Source organism: Larus michahellis, chromosome 2 (genome assembly GCF_964199755.1).
Source record: "Larus michahellis chromosome 2, bLarMic1.1, whole genome shotgun sequence".
Taxonomy (NCBI): Eukaryota; Metazoa; Chordata; class Aves; order Charadriiformes; family Laridae; genus Larus; species Larus michahellis.
The window spans coordinates 52587398-52605758 of record NC_133897.1 but is presented as its reverse complement, the minus strand read 5'-3'; the positions used below and the strand labels follow the sequence as shown (position 1 = coordinate 52605758).

The window sequence follows — 18361 nt, the reverse complement described above, 5'->3', positions numbered from 1 at the left end:
AGACCCTAACAGAATAAGCAACTAAATTTTATTCTGTTTCCTGTGCTATGTGGGTTTTTCAAGTAAGTCGTATATTGCTCTGCAGAATTCTGACGTGGGGTGTTAACTGCCATTGTTGTAGGGGCTTCAGTTGAGTTAATTTTTAAGGGAATCAGAAGGCAGTGCTATGTTGAAAACCATATAAATCAGTTCTGCATGTCACACGTTCTTTTAAAAAACTGTTAAACGTACTTCTTATTTCGATGTTTCCTATAATCACAGGGAAATGGCAGGCAAGAAGAAAGAAACCCAGCTCCAGGTATAAATACTGATTACTTGAACAATTCTAGAGATGACTAGATCTTTTTCTGCCTTTTTAAGATGTTAAAATGTCGATTCATTTTATTTCAGGCCATAATAAACAATCAAAACCAGTGGGATGAAATGTTGCTGACAAAAGGTGTAGTAGGTACTAGCTGTTTCTATTTTCTGTTTAATGTCTCATGAAGACATTTACAGTTTTTCATACGTATGTCACATCATCTTTAATAGATACCTGTCGTAAATCTAGAAGACTAGTGCCATATTATCTTTTAAAGAAAGGTTATATTAATGTATTTATAAATGTATATAGTGATTATGAATATATACTGTCTTCTCTGATAAATAAATACTTGTCACAAATCATATTATCCATTATTTTATGCACTGCCATAGACCTATGTTTAGAAAATATACCTTTCCAATATGGTATTCTGTATGGTAGGAGGTAGGACACTTCTGTAGAAGTTTTTTCCCTAAAATCTTGTACAGACTAAATTAATACTGTACAGTTGTACTTAGCAGTTAATCACTCAGCATTCTTGAGAGTGCATGTTCTATGAGATGTATTATCCCCAGTTTTGAATTCGCTCAGTCAAATAACAGTATCTCCTAGGTCTCCTAGTGTCCTGGTTTGGGGTGGAGCAGAGCCAACTTTCTGTTCAGTGAGAGGCTCTTGCTCACCCTTGTTGCTGTGGCAGCCAGGGTCCCTGACTGGGCTGTTTACCCCATGGAGGGGCTGCACCTGTGGGGAGGAGTGGGCAGGTCAGGGGACCCCAACTGACCGATCGGGTGTTCCATCCCATCTGCCATGCTCAGTGTAACAGCTGAGGGAGCAAAGGGGCAGGCTGGCCCTTTGTCTTTGCCTGTTCTCTGTTGGATCTTCTTCTTTGGCTCCTCTCCAGTGGCACTTCTTCAATGGCTTGCTTTCTTCAGTGACTGGTATCTGAGGAGGACCCCGTCAGCTCATCTGCCTTTTGATCCTGGTCAGTGTGTTCCAGTTCCCGTTTGTCACTGAGTCCAGTCTGGAACTTTCCCAGTACCTGCCAGTGACATCTTCCTGGGAACTTGATCTGGTTTTTATATATTTGTATACTGTATCTTTTCCATTATTATTTTTTAAATTATTTTATTATTAATATTTCATTAGTTTAGTTTTTTCTAAAGTCATAACTCTCTTTATCTCTCTTCTTCCTCTCCTTGGAGCGAGAGGTGGGGGAGAGCATCTGTCGTCTTCTCATCGGCCAACCCAGCCCAAACCATGACACCTAGGAGTTATATTTGGGTAGAAGGAACAAATCTGTAATGAGATCATATCTATGTAGGAGTAGTAATGTGAAAAATTATCAGCGTGGGCCCATGGAGGTAAAAATTCTGTAGAATAAAGTTTCAGATAAGAATGAAAACCAACAGTGTGAAAAGAAAAAGAACAATTAAAAGGAAAAGGAGTATAACAGAAATGTAGCTGTTTGGATTATCATCTCAAATAGTACCGTGAAGTAGCTTGTTGACGTCAAAAGGAGTTAAAATAAGAGGTAACTGCAATGTATCCACAGAATACATTGATGTATTCATAATGCGTTCATTGACTAGGAGAGGACTGAAAAATGTATATGAATGCCTTCCCAGTACTGTTCCAATACACACATAAATATGTCTCACTTTATAAGTACCACAAGTCAGCTGTTTGTAATTCCAAACTATTACATTTTAGTAATAGATGTGTATCAAGCTTGGTGTGGTCCTTGCAAAGCTGTGTTGAGTTTATTCAGAAAACTGAAGAATGATTTTGGTGAAGATGATGTGTTGCATTTTGCTGTGGTAAGTATGTAAATTCTATATGGAATTTTACTTACACTTTACATTTTATTTTAAATATATCTTTTTATATATCTGCGTATACAGAGCTTTCATTTTACTGTCCTTATACCGAGTGGCCCTAATTTCGGCCTGATTGCTTCTTCTTACGCATATCTCCTCATAAGTCTTTGTTTAGAGGTAGATTAGAAATGGTAGGAAATATGGAAGGAGCTATAACAGAAAGGGAGCTGATATCCCAAGCCTTTTGTTTTCCTTGATGAGATTGCAGAACCATTCAAAACCTGGACTACATGATTTTTAGTTTCAAGCCTTTCCACTATTGATTATTACATTTAAAATCCTTACATCCCTGAAAAATGTTGTTACACCTTTTTCCCAAATATTCCCTTGTATTTCACTTTTAACAGAACAAAAAGGGGTAACTGAAAAATAAATTATCACAAAACTATAATAATAAAAATATTCTCCTATACTAGGAGTATAAAATAGGTGGTATATATCATATTTAAAGTAGATAAATTTGTTTCACAGATTCACTTCCTCCCAGATGCTGACGAAACTCATCCATTTTCACGTTACTGAAAACTTTTAATTACCTGAGCAAAGCATTTTTGCAGAAAATACATGTATTGTTTATCCATAAAAAAGTAGGCAGTTATGTTCAGAGATTATCTCAAGCGCTTTCAAAGAGTTGACCAGATGTCACAAAGAACTTAATACAGTGGACAATATTTTCCATCAAGACTTCATGGACTACTTCCTCATTTATGTATGTTCTTATAACCTACATGGGAGAACAGCATTAGGATAAGTATTTTTCCGTAATTAGCTGTTGTAATATGAAGGGAGGCCAATCCCATGTTACCAAACTAGTTCTTTCTTCATCACCAGCAAGTGCCATAAGGACTGCTCTTGTATTTAAGGCTGCAGTTTGTGTAACACCAAAGTATATAAGACTGTAGTTTTCTTGCAGGCAAAAAGAGTTTTTTATATATATATATATATGCATACGTATACACGTGAGTAAATAATATTTTTAATCTGACTTCAGGCAGAGGCTGACAGCATTCCGACTCTGAAACCATTTAGGAATAAATGTGAACCCGTGTTTCTTTTTTGTGTTGTAAGTACATCGCATCTGTTTCTTTTAACGTGATGACTACTTTTGCCTTAATTTTTCTGTAAAAAGAAATGTGAAGCTGTATAACTCATATCTTTACATTTTTCAGTATGTAAGATCATATAATCAGATATTGTTTACTTGAGGCTGTTTTCCGTGCCTAAATCTGTGGTTCTCGAGCACATTTTGGTTGTGGCTGCTGCACATACAGCCACAGAAGATTTGTGGTAGCCACGGTTTTGGTAGTTAGTGAGAAATCCATGTAAATTGTCCAGGGTTGCCTCACATAAAATGCCTGCTTGTGGCTACACTGAAATGATTATTTTATGCACACTTTCCCTCAAGGAAAAAGACTTTATATTTCCTGCCACTTCAAGGTTTTTCAGATAAACAAATAAAATTGCATTTTTCACACCTGAGCAATTGTAACAATTAATCACATATTTATTATCTCTCACTGATGGATACAGAAAGACTGTTCTCCTGGGGCTCCACTGTGGAACACTGCTCACTTATGAGGCAGGGGATTTTTTGACTTGAGGGTGCTAGGATTTGAATTCACGCAACTAGGGGAAAAACAATGATACTTTTAGGGCACTTTCAGATTTAAATCTGCTGCCAAGTGAAGTTAGCAGTATCTTTGATCGACAGTAATTAGCTTCACTGTGGTGCTCCTGAATGTGGTAGAGCATGCACTGAAACATAAATAAAAAAGATAGAAAACTCCATGTTATTGAAATTAAGAGCTAGTAAATTCCATATTTACATTTACTTCTGACTGTAGTACTAATGGTGAGCCTAGAAATAAACACGGAAAATTAGGTAGAGAAGGAAGGGAGGAAGTAAAAGCAAGAAAGGCTCATTCTGAACTAGTAGAGGCAGTAGTAGATTTGTTACTCGCTCCGGTGGGCATGGGAAGTTGTCCTGTTGCTGGAAAAAATAGCAAGATACAGCATGTTCCAAAACTCGAGTTGATGTGTAAACTGAGTGACAAAAACTCACTGAGAGTGTTATTTTCTCTTTTACAGAATGGCAAAATTACTGCAATAGTGAGAGGTGTAAATGCTCCTCTTATAAGTAAGAAAATAACAGAGCTAGTGCAAGAAGAGAGGGATATTGCAGCTGGGCAGAAGAAACGCGCTGAGGTACTCACAAAACAGATACTTAAATATAAATTAGGGTTTTTGTTACACTTACGTGGTTTCTCTCAATGCCTGTGATAATGTTTTCTGTAATATAATGTTTAGGTTTTTGTATTTTTTTCTTGACAATATAGTGCCATATGTGAGGGTTGGTTTTTTTCCGAAATTTCCATTAAACGGTACTTTATAAAAACTTAAGAAATTTACAGATTAGGCTATTAATGCAAGAAATGGAGAGATGGATGAAATGTCACTAGCACATAAAGGGTTTAGTCATCTTTTTTCTTTCAGGACTGAGTATTTGTCATATATAACAGTAAGAATGCATTGTAAGAATGCATAATACAATACCAATACAGACTTGGGAAATAGTGCTGTCTCATTGCTTGTTTGGAGTGAAAATGGAGATCAAAGAACTCCGCTTACAGTAAAAGGAAACTTTTAACAAACTGTAGCTCAGATAGGGGAAAATCAGGGCAGCCCAGAGCCTAGAACTGCTCACTTTCCTGGGTAGAAAATATGTTATTTACATTAAGATAAAAGTGTTGTAAAGTTCTGACAGCTATGTTTGGTGACTTTAGCTTCACATTGGTGATGTACTTGTACTGGATTTATCTTAGGTAGATGAACTTGTTTTCCTAGAAGAGAAATCATCAGAAGAGACCATTGAGGAGAATGCACCTGAGGGTAAATATATATGATTTATTTTAGAAATATTAACATAAAGAAAAAGAACAAGTGTATTTTTAGTATTTTGATTTAAGAATTGTGTATGTCCACCACCAGTAGACCTTCCTTTGAGTCAATAACATGAGAGGTTATACTTGAGGATGTGAAACTGAGGGGAAGCTTTATTCTGTAAGGAATTAAGATATTGAACTGTCATCATTAGTGTTTTCACCCCGCTTTGGAAAGCTTTAAAATTCAGGTCCCTGGCACATAGCAGAAGCTCTGCACGCCAGGAACTTTCCTGTGTAAAACTAGTGCCTGAAAGTCATGTCTACACAGTCCCTGTGTTAGCTATGTACTTTTGTTGAGATGGTGCTTGTTAACCCTTGGGTGTTCTACAGAAACACCAAGATGGGGGCAGCCTGTGAAGACTGGAAGAGTTAAGGAGTGGCATGCCTTGTATTTCGGATTATTTTTAATTAAATCTTTCACCAGATTAGATTTAAGCACTGAAGAACAGACTTACATAAGAGCGTAAATCCACAATAGTAGGATAAGGTTCCAAAAAGATTGAAAAATACGGACCATCCTGCTTGTGAGTCTCATGTCTATGATTTATTTTAGGCTTGTCATGAGCTGGGACCTACATCTTTCCTATTCTTATTGTTATCTGTGACTATTGAAGCTTCCTACTGCTTCATATATGCACAGAATGTCATTTGGCAATGTTCAGGTGGAATAAACTCCTCCATCCTCTCCCTTTTTCATTATCTTGGCTTTTTTCCTGTGATAAGGCATTCAGTCACTGTCACATATTAAGCTATGTCCATTCTCCTTCCTCTTCATGTCTTCTTTATTGTATGGTTCAAGTGACATGCTCTTGACCTCAGTTTTAAACCCTCTGAGACCTAGTAGTACAGTATTGTAAATCCTTTAGCAATTATATACGGACTTTGCTCTAATCCACAGAACCTAGATGTGCGACAAAATCAGGGAGCAGAGTTTTCAGCTTCAGGTTAGGGGATCCCTCAGAGGCAATAACTGACTAACACTTTGATGTATTTCCCTTACCGCGTGCAGGTGCCTATGAGTGTTTTCTAGTACTGGAAACAAGTAGTAGTCTGGTGTTTCCATTAGAGCTATCAAGTTCTTCTACAGTGTGCTAACACTTAACTGTAAACCTCAGATTCTGCAAAGAAAGATGTAGTTTATATTCTCTTGTGACCTCTTTCTGTCATTTCGCAAGGATCTGTATGCTATGGATGTTGTAACTGTATGTCTACACCCAGGAGCACCTCTTGTTTTAAACATTAGGTTGTGTTAGCAGGCATGTGTTACTTCAACAATTATTGTAAGTGACTACGGCTTCCACAATGCTAAGGAAACAAATATCTACTATGACAATAAATGTATATTTTTACTGGAAAACTCCAATATTCATACATATTTTCACTTAGTGAATTTTCTCTACTAATACTCATTCCTTTCACATTTCTAGCCTTGTGCACACAGAGCTCCCTAAATAAACTGTAATCCTGAATTGCAGTTTATCCACCACACCTAGCTCCATGTGAACCATTTCTCCACCATATTACCCATAGCACCAGTGGTTCATCAGGAATGTGGATTCCAGGGATGGCCAAGGATGGTCCCACACTCCAAGACGTAATTTATGTGCTGGAGTCACTTATTTTTTGGAACAACTGTTTGGCCATCTCAATATTAAAATGGAGAAGTATTTAGATAAACCCACCTGTAAGTAATGGAAAATTTAGTTGAGTATTTATTTTGACAAATGTATTCATTGACACCTGTTTTTTTTCCCTCTCTCAGAAGAAGTAGTCAGATATTCTGTTGGAATTATAAAACCTGATGATGTCTTAGAGGGACGTGTAGAAGAAATTAAACAAAAGGTAGACCAAATTTGAAGATTCATTCATCCTATTTAGCTGAGGCATAGTACCAAGATGTAAGACTGAGTAGATCCTAATTTATGCTCAGGCTTTAGAGCAAGACCTGTTAATGCTTCTCTGATAAGGATGATAAATGCAAGGTAATTTTGACCTGAAATAATATTGTATTCAGGGTGACAATATTGCTTTAATATTTTATGTCACTAGGGGAGGTATGACATTGATTCATACTGTGATGATCAGCGATATGTCACATCTACAAACAGGAAAGTGCCTTTTTTTTCCTCATATTGCAATAGGAACAAGAGCTAGAAACCGTGGTGGGGAAGTTAATCCTTCAACACAGCATATTTAAGAACTGTAGGCACACATAAATCAACTAACAATTCTTTGTGGAAGAGTGTGTGTGTGTGCAGATGCATATGACACTACATGTGTGTAGATGGTGAGGTTAATTCATGTGCTCTAGTAATCAGAGATTGTACACTAATATGTCTCAGTAGTGAAATACTTGTTCCTGCAGTGTGATTCCAGCAAGTACGCAACGGTGTGTCCAAGGGTTTGGTGTTTAAGCCATCAAATAGTGAAAGAAAAATTATTTTGCCTTTCAGAATATGATACTGTAGGAGTGCTTCTTTCGATTAACAGGAATTTCTTACTGTTTCTGTTACAAAAAAAAGAAAAAAAAATTGTCTCATATATTAAGATAAAATTATGCTAATTTTAAAAAGTGTTATGACAGGGCCAGTGACCTTGGCAGGAAAGAAAATCAGAGTGTTGTACGGGTTATTTCTGCAATTACTCTACCTTGGCCAGAAAGGAAGGAGGTTCAATAAATGCAAAAAAAATAACAACATTTACAACAACATTTTCAGAAATGGTCACATGTTAATCACTCACAATGGTTAAAATGAGTTTATTCAATGTTAAATAAAAGGGATTACTAACTACTGAATGAATACATACATTGAACTGCACTGTATTTTTCACAAACAAAAACTTAATGCGCATTGTAATCCTGAATTTAGTGAAATGCTTTGAAAAGCTGGAACTGTAGTTCAGGCAAAAGTGTAAGTAATATTTGGAATGTTTCAGAGAATTTTAAACTTGAGATATCTTCCAACATCAATCAATCTTTAGATTTATATTAACTATGATTTTGTGTATATTCATTTTCAAATACCACTGAGTAATAACTGAATAATTGCAGATTAGAAAGGCAGGATTTGGCATTGAAGTAGCAGAGGAGAAAATGCTAACTGAAGAGCAAATCAGAGCATTCTATGCCCGGAATAAAGACCAGGTAAAAACAGACTAAAAACCTAAACAAAAGGAAGAAGTAAAACATATAATTGTAGCTGTATTCGTTTGCAAATCGCTGGCTTGTAAATTTTTAATATGTTGAAGAACTGAAGCAATGCATATTTAGTACGTAGGAAAAAGGAAATGTGATCTCTTTTTTTCTTGTCAACTCATACAAATATGGTTTGGTGGCACTCTAACGTTCCAACTAAATTAATCTGAACTCCAATTAAACACGAAAAGATTTTGTAGCTCTTTGTTATCAATGTATGACCCTTAGTGCTGGCCTAAGTTAGGGGCTGAAATGTAGCACAAAACCAGAATCCGGTGTCATCTGTATGGCAGTATGTACCTATTTGACACATACTCTTCCAACAAGAAAATAAGTGATAGTATATATTACATCTTTTCTTCTTTACAGCTTTTATCCCAGGGTAGTACTGGGAATAAGCAAGGTAGAAAGAGAAAGCATCTTTCTGGTCCTATCCTATTTTAGGAGACAATAAATAGCTAAGGAGAGACAGGAAGTTGGTCTTGATGTGTGATTATGTTGGTCACCATTAAATGGTGGTGGTCTAGCAAACTAGCACCAGGATATCGTCAAGTGCTTTGCCAGTGTGATAGCTAAAATTAACTCTACAGAAGGCTCTGAATCACAAAAAGTGAAGGTGCTTAGCAAATAATTATACCTTTTCCTGTTTAAGATCTGCATAAGATAGACAGAGGCTGGCATTACATGCAGACAACTAGTGTGTTTGGTATTATTAGAGGGGCCAGTGGAAGGGATCAATGAAAAGGTTGGCCTAATCAAAAGTAGAAGCTGGGAAAGTGTTCCTGTGGCATTCCAAATGAATGAGAGTGAGACAAGATGGTTCCTACTGAAGCCAAAGGGGAAAAAAGAAATCCAATAGTAATCACCAGATAGTTGCACTATGGTTTAGAAAGGAAGTCACAGGAGAGCTTGCAAGGAACTGTGAAAAACTTGGTTTTGGCCAAGCTGGGATTCTAGTTTAGACAGTGATGGTTTTGAAATAGAGGTAAAAATAAGTTATCTTCATTGGAACAGCAGCCAAATTTGAGATTAGTTAGGTATAGAGGGAGACGTGGCAAGAACAAAGACAGGGATAAAGCATGCAGTGTTTGATACATGGCAACACTACTACGCCGCAGCACGACCTAGCCAACATTAGGACAGGGAGAACAATAAAACTACTGTGAACTATCAGAAGGGGTTCAGAGAGCCCTATGCATATTGAGAAGCCAATTATTTGCCATTCTTTCAGTAATGTAATTCTAAGCTGAAAAATAATTGTTGAAGTGACAATATGGAATATAGATTCTTTGTGCTCGGTGGGCAAAATTATTCCTGATTTAACACTCTGCAACCATGCTGAAGGTCCAGAGGCTGCCTAATATAACAGAATGGAGACGCAAGGTACTAGACCTTCAGATGTAGCTGGATGCAGGAATTGTTTCTTCTTAATGATGAACCTGCGTGAGCCAGGAGAGCCAGATCTAAGAGCCACATCCATTTCTCTTAATGTGAGCAAGTGTACTTTTGAAGCCACAACAGTATAGATATTCCCTTTATGCATTGTACTAAATGTTTTTGTGTTTGCATTCATTCTGTCTCTTTTGAGCTTGTTCATTTTGTGAAATGGGTTTAAGTTTATGCATAGATATGAAGATAATTGAAAGAGAGATGTAACGAATTGATGAAAGCACACATGTGAATATTTCATCCTTGTATTATTAACGGAAAAATGTATCATACGCAATCAGATGAGGGTGACTGGTAAAGAAAAGATGTAGTCAAATATTTAAAAGGAGAGAAGATATCTGATGCAATTCACAATACTGAAGAAAAAGGTGACATACAAGGAAGAAAGATTAAAAAAGTCACAACAGGTTCAAAAGTTATTTTCTGATTAAAATGTACATTTGTAGGATTGAAAAGAAGTGAAGGAGTTAAAAGAGCATAGCAAAGAAAATAAAGGAAAAGCCTACAAATGTCTTGCAAATATCTCAGTGTTCTATATTTTCAGCCAGCTGTATGATTTTTAGTTTCAAAAATTATGCCTGGAATTGTATTGCAGATTTTTATGTCACACTGTATGTGCGACTGCAAGCATAGCATTTGGTCACATTGAGCTTCTAGATCATTTTCTTCACTTGCATTTTAACTTGGAAGAACATGTGGTACTTGCTTAATGTAATTTTATGACTTTGTTTACCTCAATTAAGGTAATGTGTTTTAGACATTTTATAGTGGTGATGTCTCAAATGACTGATCAAAAAACTTCCCAAACAATTTGACAGATTGAGTAATGTATGTGAATGCCATTTTAGAACAGGAATTATGAGTTACTTTGGAAAGGACAGTTATCTCATTTCTGATGATAAGCTCAGAGTTCCTGCAATTCATAGGGGAAAAATTATGTTTTTTAGCCCGATTTTGAAGATTTCGTTCAATTCATGATGAGTGGACCATGTCACGTTTTGGTAATCACTAAAAGAGAAGCAACTGATCCTATTCCTCACTGGAAAGAACTACGTAAATTGAGTGAGAGTGGGCCTGATGAACCTAAGGCTGAGAATCCAGACGGGTAATTAACAGTGAAAATGTGTATATGTGATTCAGTTACAGTATTTGGAACACACCGTAAATCAAGGTCCATTCTTGCTCACATGCCCGTATGCCCAGGGTGCAGAGAACAGGCAGAGTTCTTCACCTGGTCTTTCACAAGGCCATCATTAGAGATGCAATCACAGTTCCTGTGGGAACACAGAACACTTGCTTCCTAGGTAAAAACAACAAGCAAAGGGCACTGATCTCTTGCCATTTCTGAACTAGCCTTGAATGGATTATCAGACCGATGGGAACAGTGCCACCCTTCAAAGCCGAAGTACTCCATGCAATTCTACTTCATACTAGTTCACCCAAAGTGACTGCTGGCATTGCCCATTGAAGGTTGCACTTTAGCCCGTATTTACTCGTATGTATGCTGGGAAATTGTAGATGTGGCCCAAGGGAGACTAGGGGACACCTGAAGCATGCCGTGCTCCCTGGGACCACTCTGTAAAAGTCAGCAAACAAGTGGGAGGGTTTTGTTCCCCTGCACCCAAGATGCATAAAAACATTGTAAGGATTATCTGTTCACAACATGGTATCTCGAAATGTCTGTTTTCCCCCTATCCCAAAACTTTGTAGAGAATTTTGAAGAGGATGATAGCTGTATACACAGCATCAGACAATAAAGAGCAGAGAGCATTCACAAAAATTCAACTGTTAGATCAAGTTTTATACTTAGACATGAGATTTACTTCAAGCAACATGAATTTAAATACTTTGTTTCAAAGAAGAACTTGTCATAATAATTGATATTTTTGTTGATGCCCGCTGTAACCCTTTCTGCATTAATTTAGTGCAACTGGGGAATATCGCATTTTCTGTAAGTGGCCAAGAGTGACTGTATTTACATAGCTAAATAAAACTTAGAAATACAGGCTAGTAACAACAAAAAGTATCTCTGTTAAAGACAATTCAGTAGTGCTATCATCTTTATGATCATGCTGTACATGAATGTACACTTGTCTGGTCCTTCTGTCTAGTGAAAGAAAGACTATTTTGAATAAGCTGGAGGGGAATTAGAAAAGCTGCATGGCTGACATTTCTCCTTCACAGCACATGACAAGGCACTTTCTGAGAAGATTAATAATTCTCATCTCAGAAATGTTACTTCAGCCATGAATTTGAATTTAATAAAAACTTAGTTTGCCATTCTATTCTTAATTTAACTAAACTTTAAGAATGAACATTTTTAAGAAGTCAACTGTTAACACAATGCATGCAGTGACTTAAATATTGTATTACTTTGTGTCTCGTTAGGTTGGAAGGAAATGCAGAAACTGTGAATATATTAAATATATGTGATGTACAAGACAGTGTAGAAGATGCCAGCAGGCAACTCGCTTTCTTTTTCCCAAATTTTGACAAAAACAAGACAGACCAAAAAGCTGAAAAGACCTTGGCCTTAATTAGACCTTGTCTCTTAAAGGAAAGACGGAGTAAGTGTTAATAACTACATTTTCCGCCTAGGGTATATAAAAAGTCTCTTTTTTTGAGCTTTAAAAAGTCTAAGTCTACTAATGAAATGTTCTTAGGTTATATTGTCTCCCCAGCATTAAACTAACAGTAATCTTTGTGGGGAAAAACGTTACATGGTTAATGTTTTTGATATATTGTGAATGTAAACGTCAATGCTATTGTGTTCTTTTGCCCAATTTTTCAAGAATGTCCTTAGATTGTATATTTGTATGGAATTTTTTTAGAAGACCTCTCAGAGAAGCTAGCAATTTCAAAGTATAGTGTAGGGGATCCTACTTCCTGCCATAATGAAGCAGCTGATATTACCCTTGAATGGCAGGTCAGAGGTAGATCAATGGCAAGGTGAAAAAGATCTGACCCAGGATGTTCTATGCTGCCTATTTTCATTTTTTTCCTAGATTCTAGATAGCACCTTTATTTCTAACTTGAGAATCTCTGCATTGGAAATAACCTATACACAGAGATCTGAAAGACTACAATTTTGACCTCTCCTTGTGTATTTATTTTCTTGATTGATGTCTAGCATGTTGGTTAGAGCAGAAGTTTTGCAGTCCATTTATAGGCAATTATAGAGTCATTTTTACTCGTACCAAACACTGCTTACTTATGCATGTGATCTTGTAAGGCTTAGTCAAATCAATATTTACCTATTCAAAATCCTTAGACCTTCTTTTGGTGATAGTAACACATACCGTGTTTCTCAGTCAGGAATTCCTACTGAGGTTTCTGAAGTGAGAGAAAGCCTTAAGGTGAGCATCAGCTTTCTGAGTGTCCGGGCAACACTCACAGTTGCTTTGAATTGTTTTTCTGTTCTTCAGTTAAGAAATTAATTCCCCTGTAAAAAATTAACACTATGATTAGAAAGCCCATGTCATTTCTTCGAAAGTGTGCTAATTAAAGAACCCATGGCAACTTAGCATTATTTCAATATTTTAAATAGATTCTATCATGCAAAGAATAAAGGATGATGGCTTTGAAATAGCAATGCAGAAAGAAATAATCCTATCTGAAGAACAAATACGTGAATTTTACAAAGAGCATGAAAATCAAGACTACTTCCCAGTCCTTCTAGAGCAAATGACCAGGTACATTGAATGAAAAACGAGCATGTGGATATATAAATGAGACTGAACTTTTCACAATGAATAATTATCCTGAATAATACCTGGCTACAAGATACACATGTATCTGAGCATTTAGTAAAACTCAAAACCAGGAACAGAAAACTGCAGATAATGAGATAATTCCTAAGTATAGTAGATAAATAAATCAAGCTTTTAAAAGTTACTAGCTACTCCATATCTCTCTACGTAGGATGTTGAAGTCAGTTGTGAATTCCATTGACTTGGGTGAAAACAGCTGAGTTCTGCTATGGAAGGCTGTCTTTAGGTTGTCTGCAGGAGAGTTCTGAAATCTTCATCCAGGCTGTGTGCTGGATTCCTTAGGGAGGAAAAAATAAATCATTGCTTTCATATGAAGCTGGGACATGGCTGGGACAAAGGGAAAAACTTAGAAGCTGATCAGCATTTTTATGTCTAACAATAAATACGTAGCCCAGTTCTGCAACATTCCTGCTGTCTTGTTAACATTCAATAACTTTGAAATTTAAATTTAAATTCAAGCCCCTTAAAGTTCTATTAGACTGTATCTGTTTAAATGCAGATGGGTTTTTAAATCCTCCAATATCAGGGCTCATTTTCCTGGCCTGGACATATATATAATCAAATTCCTTTTACAAATTACAGAGTTTAATATTTTGTGGTTTTAATGCTAGTTTTCTCATTTTACAGTGGTCCAACTCTTGTACTTGCTCTAACACGAGAAAATGCAATAGCGCACTGGAGAGATTTATTAGGTCCAAAGACTGTTGAAGAAGCCAAGAAGGAAAATCCGAACAGGTAATACTTAAACTAGTAAACTATCATTCACAACTTCCAATTTACTTTCACTTTCCTCATCACAATGAGTAACACATTCCAGCTGGTGTAACCGTAGTGCCATCATGTGGAAACTGACATATATTTCTGCACTTTGTCAAGCTTTTCTTGGAAGAAGTGTTGTGTTACACATAGTGACTATAGCATTTTTTGAGAAATAATGGCTACTAAACATAATGAAAAGTTGAGTTTGAAGAAGAGTATTGAAGCGAAAGAAGATCTCTTGAGTCAGAGAAAAATCCTTGTCTGCTAGAAGCACGTATCACAGGAAGAATCCACCCATAATAATCTTATAATCTTGCTCTGACGGTTGCAAGAACAGGTTACTTGGCTATTAAGTTGAATCTTTGTGAGCTTGGATGGCAATTTTTAGGCTTTGGGATCTACAGAAGTATTGCTTTTAATTTTCTACGTGCAAAAAATATTGGTAATATGTCATGTTTATTGATTTTTTGCTTGGAATAGCACCATTATTTTTTAGAACATAAGCTTATTTTCTTAGCTTAATGAAAACTTCCTATCAGTAGTGTATTTTATTTGTGACTGAGTTTCTTCCACACATTTTATAAATTAACATCTTAGTTTTACCTGCTTATTTTATTGTTCTAAGAAGCTGCTGTGGTATCATCTTACCTGTTACTTCATTAAACAAGAACTATTATTATCTTGGAAATACAACAAGGTGAGGGATGGTGTTCAATATATATTGTTATATATATTTTTATATACATTGTTATTGTTATATACTGTTATAACAAGAAGAGGGAAAGTGTCCGTATTTCAGGTGGTTAATTAAAAAGTTGATTGTTCTTCCTCTAGACAATGAAGGTTTCCCACTCCTACAGAGAGATCATCAAGCACTTAAGTTGCCGGATCAACATTAATTTATATTCACAAGGTTAAGTCATAGTTGAAGTTCAAAATGGCTATTCCTTTAAGTAACTTACTCTTTTAATGACTCTTAGTTTACGTGCAAAGTATGCAGTTGAAAACGTACCTATTGGTCAGCTGCATGGTAGTTCTACACCTGATGATGCTCAGAAGGAACTAGAGTTCTTCTTCCCTCAGGAGCACACACTGGCATTAATCAAACCTGATGCTGCCAAGAATCATAAAGGTAAGTGTCCTAGAAAGTTTGGGTTACGTCTACAGTTGTAGTTTCTACAAAATATTAGCAACATACACTGCAGTAAATCATGTCAGATGCATTCTTTTTACTCTCTGAAATGCTTTTTCCGTGCAGAGAAATGCTTTTACAGGGCTTGCATAATTCATATTGAGGTCTTAAATGTCACATTTTCTTTGTTTAAAGCTGCCTATAGCTCTTTCTTCACAAGAATGGTGGTGAATTGAAGTAAGAGAGTTCTTAGCTAAATTTAAAAGCCAGGAACTTGTGCAAACTAGCCATCCAGCATCCTTCTAAGTCAAAGAAGAGGCAGGCTTTCCAAATTCACGTTACTTATTTCAGACAGGTATCTCTACTGACTCAGAAGGTGTTGCTGCTCAGTTAGATGCATTTCCATCCTTGGTTTAACTTGCTATTAGACAAAGGGAATGAGGAGGAAAGGTCAAGGTAAAAATTACACTACGTACAATTTGGCATCTTGCCTTTAAGATTTTTACTTTTTTTAAAACCTCTATCCGGAGCCTCTTCTTGGCATTCTTCTTTTCTGTCCTAACAAATTTCAGTAGTCTTTTCAATGTTAATTCATCAGTGGCTTTTGTGAGTCTTTCTTCCCCTCTTGTAACAATCCAAATTGATTTTAGCAGGCCAGATGGTGTGTGATGTAGCGTTACGACTACAGTTCGCTTTCTGTCCAGTGTGAGAAACAGCAGTGAATGCTGCTGGTATAGTTTGGTTTGTCACCTGCATATAGAGATGGATTCATGCAATGACAATGGTTTCTATATGTTTTAGGGGACCGTTGAAGTGTTTGTCATATTGTCCATGATTGCTTGATACTGAAAGTAGAATTTTAATAGGTATTGGTGATTTCTTTTTTTTAAAAAAGCATCTAGTATTTTCTGAAACTTTTAAAGTTTGGGTGGTATTTTGCATCTAAACTTTTAAATTTTTTTGCATCTAAACTATTTCAATCAAGAATGAGTTTGCTTGTTATTCTCCTAGATGACATTATGCAAAAAGTTAAAGATGCTGGATTTACCATCTCAAAGATTAAAGAAGAAGCTTTAACTCGTGAAATGGCTACACAATTTTATAAGGATCACACAGGAAAACCCTTTTTTGAAGAGTTAGTGACTTGTATGACTGAGTAAGTGTCTCATTATGCAATACTGAGATATGTAAGTATACATCAAACTTTGAATTTACAGTGCAAACAAAATACGCTACACCCAAAGTGAGCTAAGGATTTTACGCTCTGTCACTTTTTCTGGCAAGTTCGGTGGCTTCTAGCATGGAGTGCTCTTCTTTTAAAAGGAAGATTTAAAATTATTTCCAAATTTATGGATAGTGACTATTATTTTGGATTTTTTTTCTCAAAAAAAAAGAACTAATTTCTGATGCAATCCTTGTTCTTCCACTGTAGGACAAATACCTTCCTCATAATATTGTTAGTATAGCTGTTGATTAAACAGTATGTATTGTCTTACTTCAGAAATGATTGGATGAGAATCTTTTTAGGACAATAAGTCCAAATCCAGATAGCTGATCATCATAATCTTTTTGGCTTTCGAATACAGGGTATTGTCTTAAACAAAAAGCGCAGAAACAAGTTTTAAAATTGAACCAGTTTAACAAGATTCAGATACTGTAATACTTACCACAACCCTTCATGTTACCTCTGAAGTCAAAACTGGGTCTGCATCTCAGAATAGTGTAAGAGCTTTCTTATATTGATTTCACAGGGGCCCATCAGTGGTAATGATCTTAACAAAGGAAAATGCTGTGGAAGAGTGGAGGCAACTAATGGGTCCAACTGATCCCGAAGTGGCAAAAGAGACCTCTCCTGAATCAATTCGAGCTCAGTTTGCACAAGATATTTTGTGTAATGCTGTTCATGGATCATCTAATAGAGAACATGCACTGAAAAGCATTGAGTGCGTATTTGGAGAGATTGATATAGATTGAACAATTAAGATGCAGTCTCTGAAAATTGATATTCCTATCATTAGATGCATTTGTCTGCCTAACCACCTATATTTAACACTGTATACACACATTTTTTCCTTCATACTCTTATTTTTTTATCAGCCAGTTTTTTTATCTTTGCCATCTTGCAAAGCATATCAATGTAACAAGTAATACCTGCTAGAAGTTTGATGTTGGTAATTATTTCTTTATGTATGCTTAGTAGATAGTTTTTCTTTTATCAGTTTAACAGATTTATGCTTTTCCAATAGTTCCAGGAGTCTAAGGTGTTTGTATGTAACTACCTTAAAAAAACAGGGTCAAGGAATGTTGGTAAAACACTGTTAATGATACGACCACTGTGATGTGGGTTGAGTCCTCCAGTTCAGGCAGCCTATAAAGAAGAAATGCTGAAAGGTAGCAGAGGCACTGCTACAACACTGGTAGCAGCGGAAGCAGCAGCAGTTTTGGGAATGCTCCACACGGGAGAAGGAGCCAGGGGCCAGGCATGACCCAGCACCCTTACCAGTGGGGCGCAGTCCCACAGCATCCAAGCAGAACTGGGTAGCCACATCGATCAGCAATCCCAGACAAAGTAAGTAATGAACCAGGTCCATTTAAGGGTCCAGTCAGGAACACTAGGAAAGAGAGCCAGAGAGATGTACTCCTGCAACACAGCTCAGGCAAGGATTAAGCCCGAGCGTGATCTTAAATGGGGCTTCTGTGCCCTTTGGGCAATGGTACGGGTGTGCATCCCAGGTGAGACTGCTCAGGGCTGTTAAGGCCTATTGGTTCCCTCAGGGCCCTGGAAAACATTTGCATTGTTTATTTATCCTTTCCCTAAACATCTTCTAGGGATTACTGTCACAGGTAGGATAATAAACTAGAAAGTTCTTTCCAGTCCATTTGCACAATTCAAATATATCATATGAAATAAAATATAAAGTCAGCTCTTTCA

At 36.6% G+C, this 18361-nt stretch overlaps 1 protein-coding gene across 1 annotated transcript; it reads left to right on the top strand.

Annotated features, from left to right (window-relative positions):
- The first annotated feature begins 265 nt into the window (after positions 1 to 265).
- Positions 266 to 17403, top strand: NME8 (NME/NM23 family member 8). The gene is made up of 15 exons (XM_074573488.1): positions 266 to 298; positions 391 to 448; positions 2015 to 2121; positions 3173 to 3244; positions 4270 to 4386; positions 5004 to 5070; positions 6886 to 6965; positions 8176 to 8268; positions 10716 to 10873; positions 12157 to 12335; positions 13316 to 13460; positions 14166 to 14273; positions 15278 to 15429; positions 16441 to 16585; positions 17181 to 17403. Exons 1-15 carry the CDS (start codon positions 266 to 268, stop codon positions 17401 to 17403), a joined length of 1737 nt encoding a protein of 578 aa, XP_074429589.1.
- The last annotated feature ends 958 nt before the right edge of the window (positions 17404 to 18361 follow it).

Bases quoted from the DNA above. Each gene is read 5' to 3' on its own strand.
- NME8 (XM_074573488.1), top strand. From the start codon at position 266: ATGGCAGGCAAGAAGAAAGAAACCCAGCTCCAG. The intron at 2,122-3,172 runs GTAAGTATGTAA...ATCTGACTTCAG, and splicing joins ATGTGTTGCATTTTGCTGTG to GCAGAGGCTGACAGCATTCC. The intron at 13,461-14,165 runs GTACATTGAATG...CTCATTTTACAG, and splicing joins CTTCTAGAGCAAATGACCAG to TGGTCCAACTCTTGTACTTG.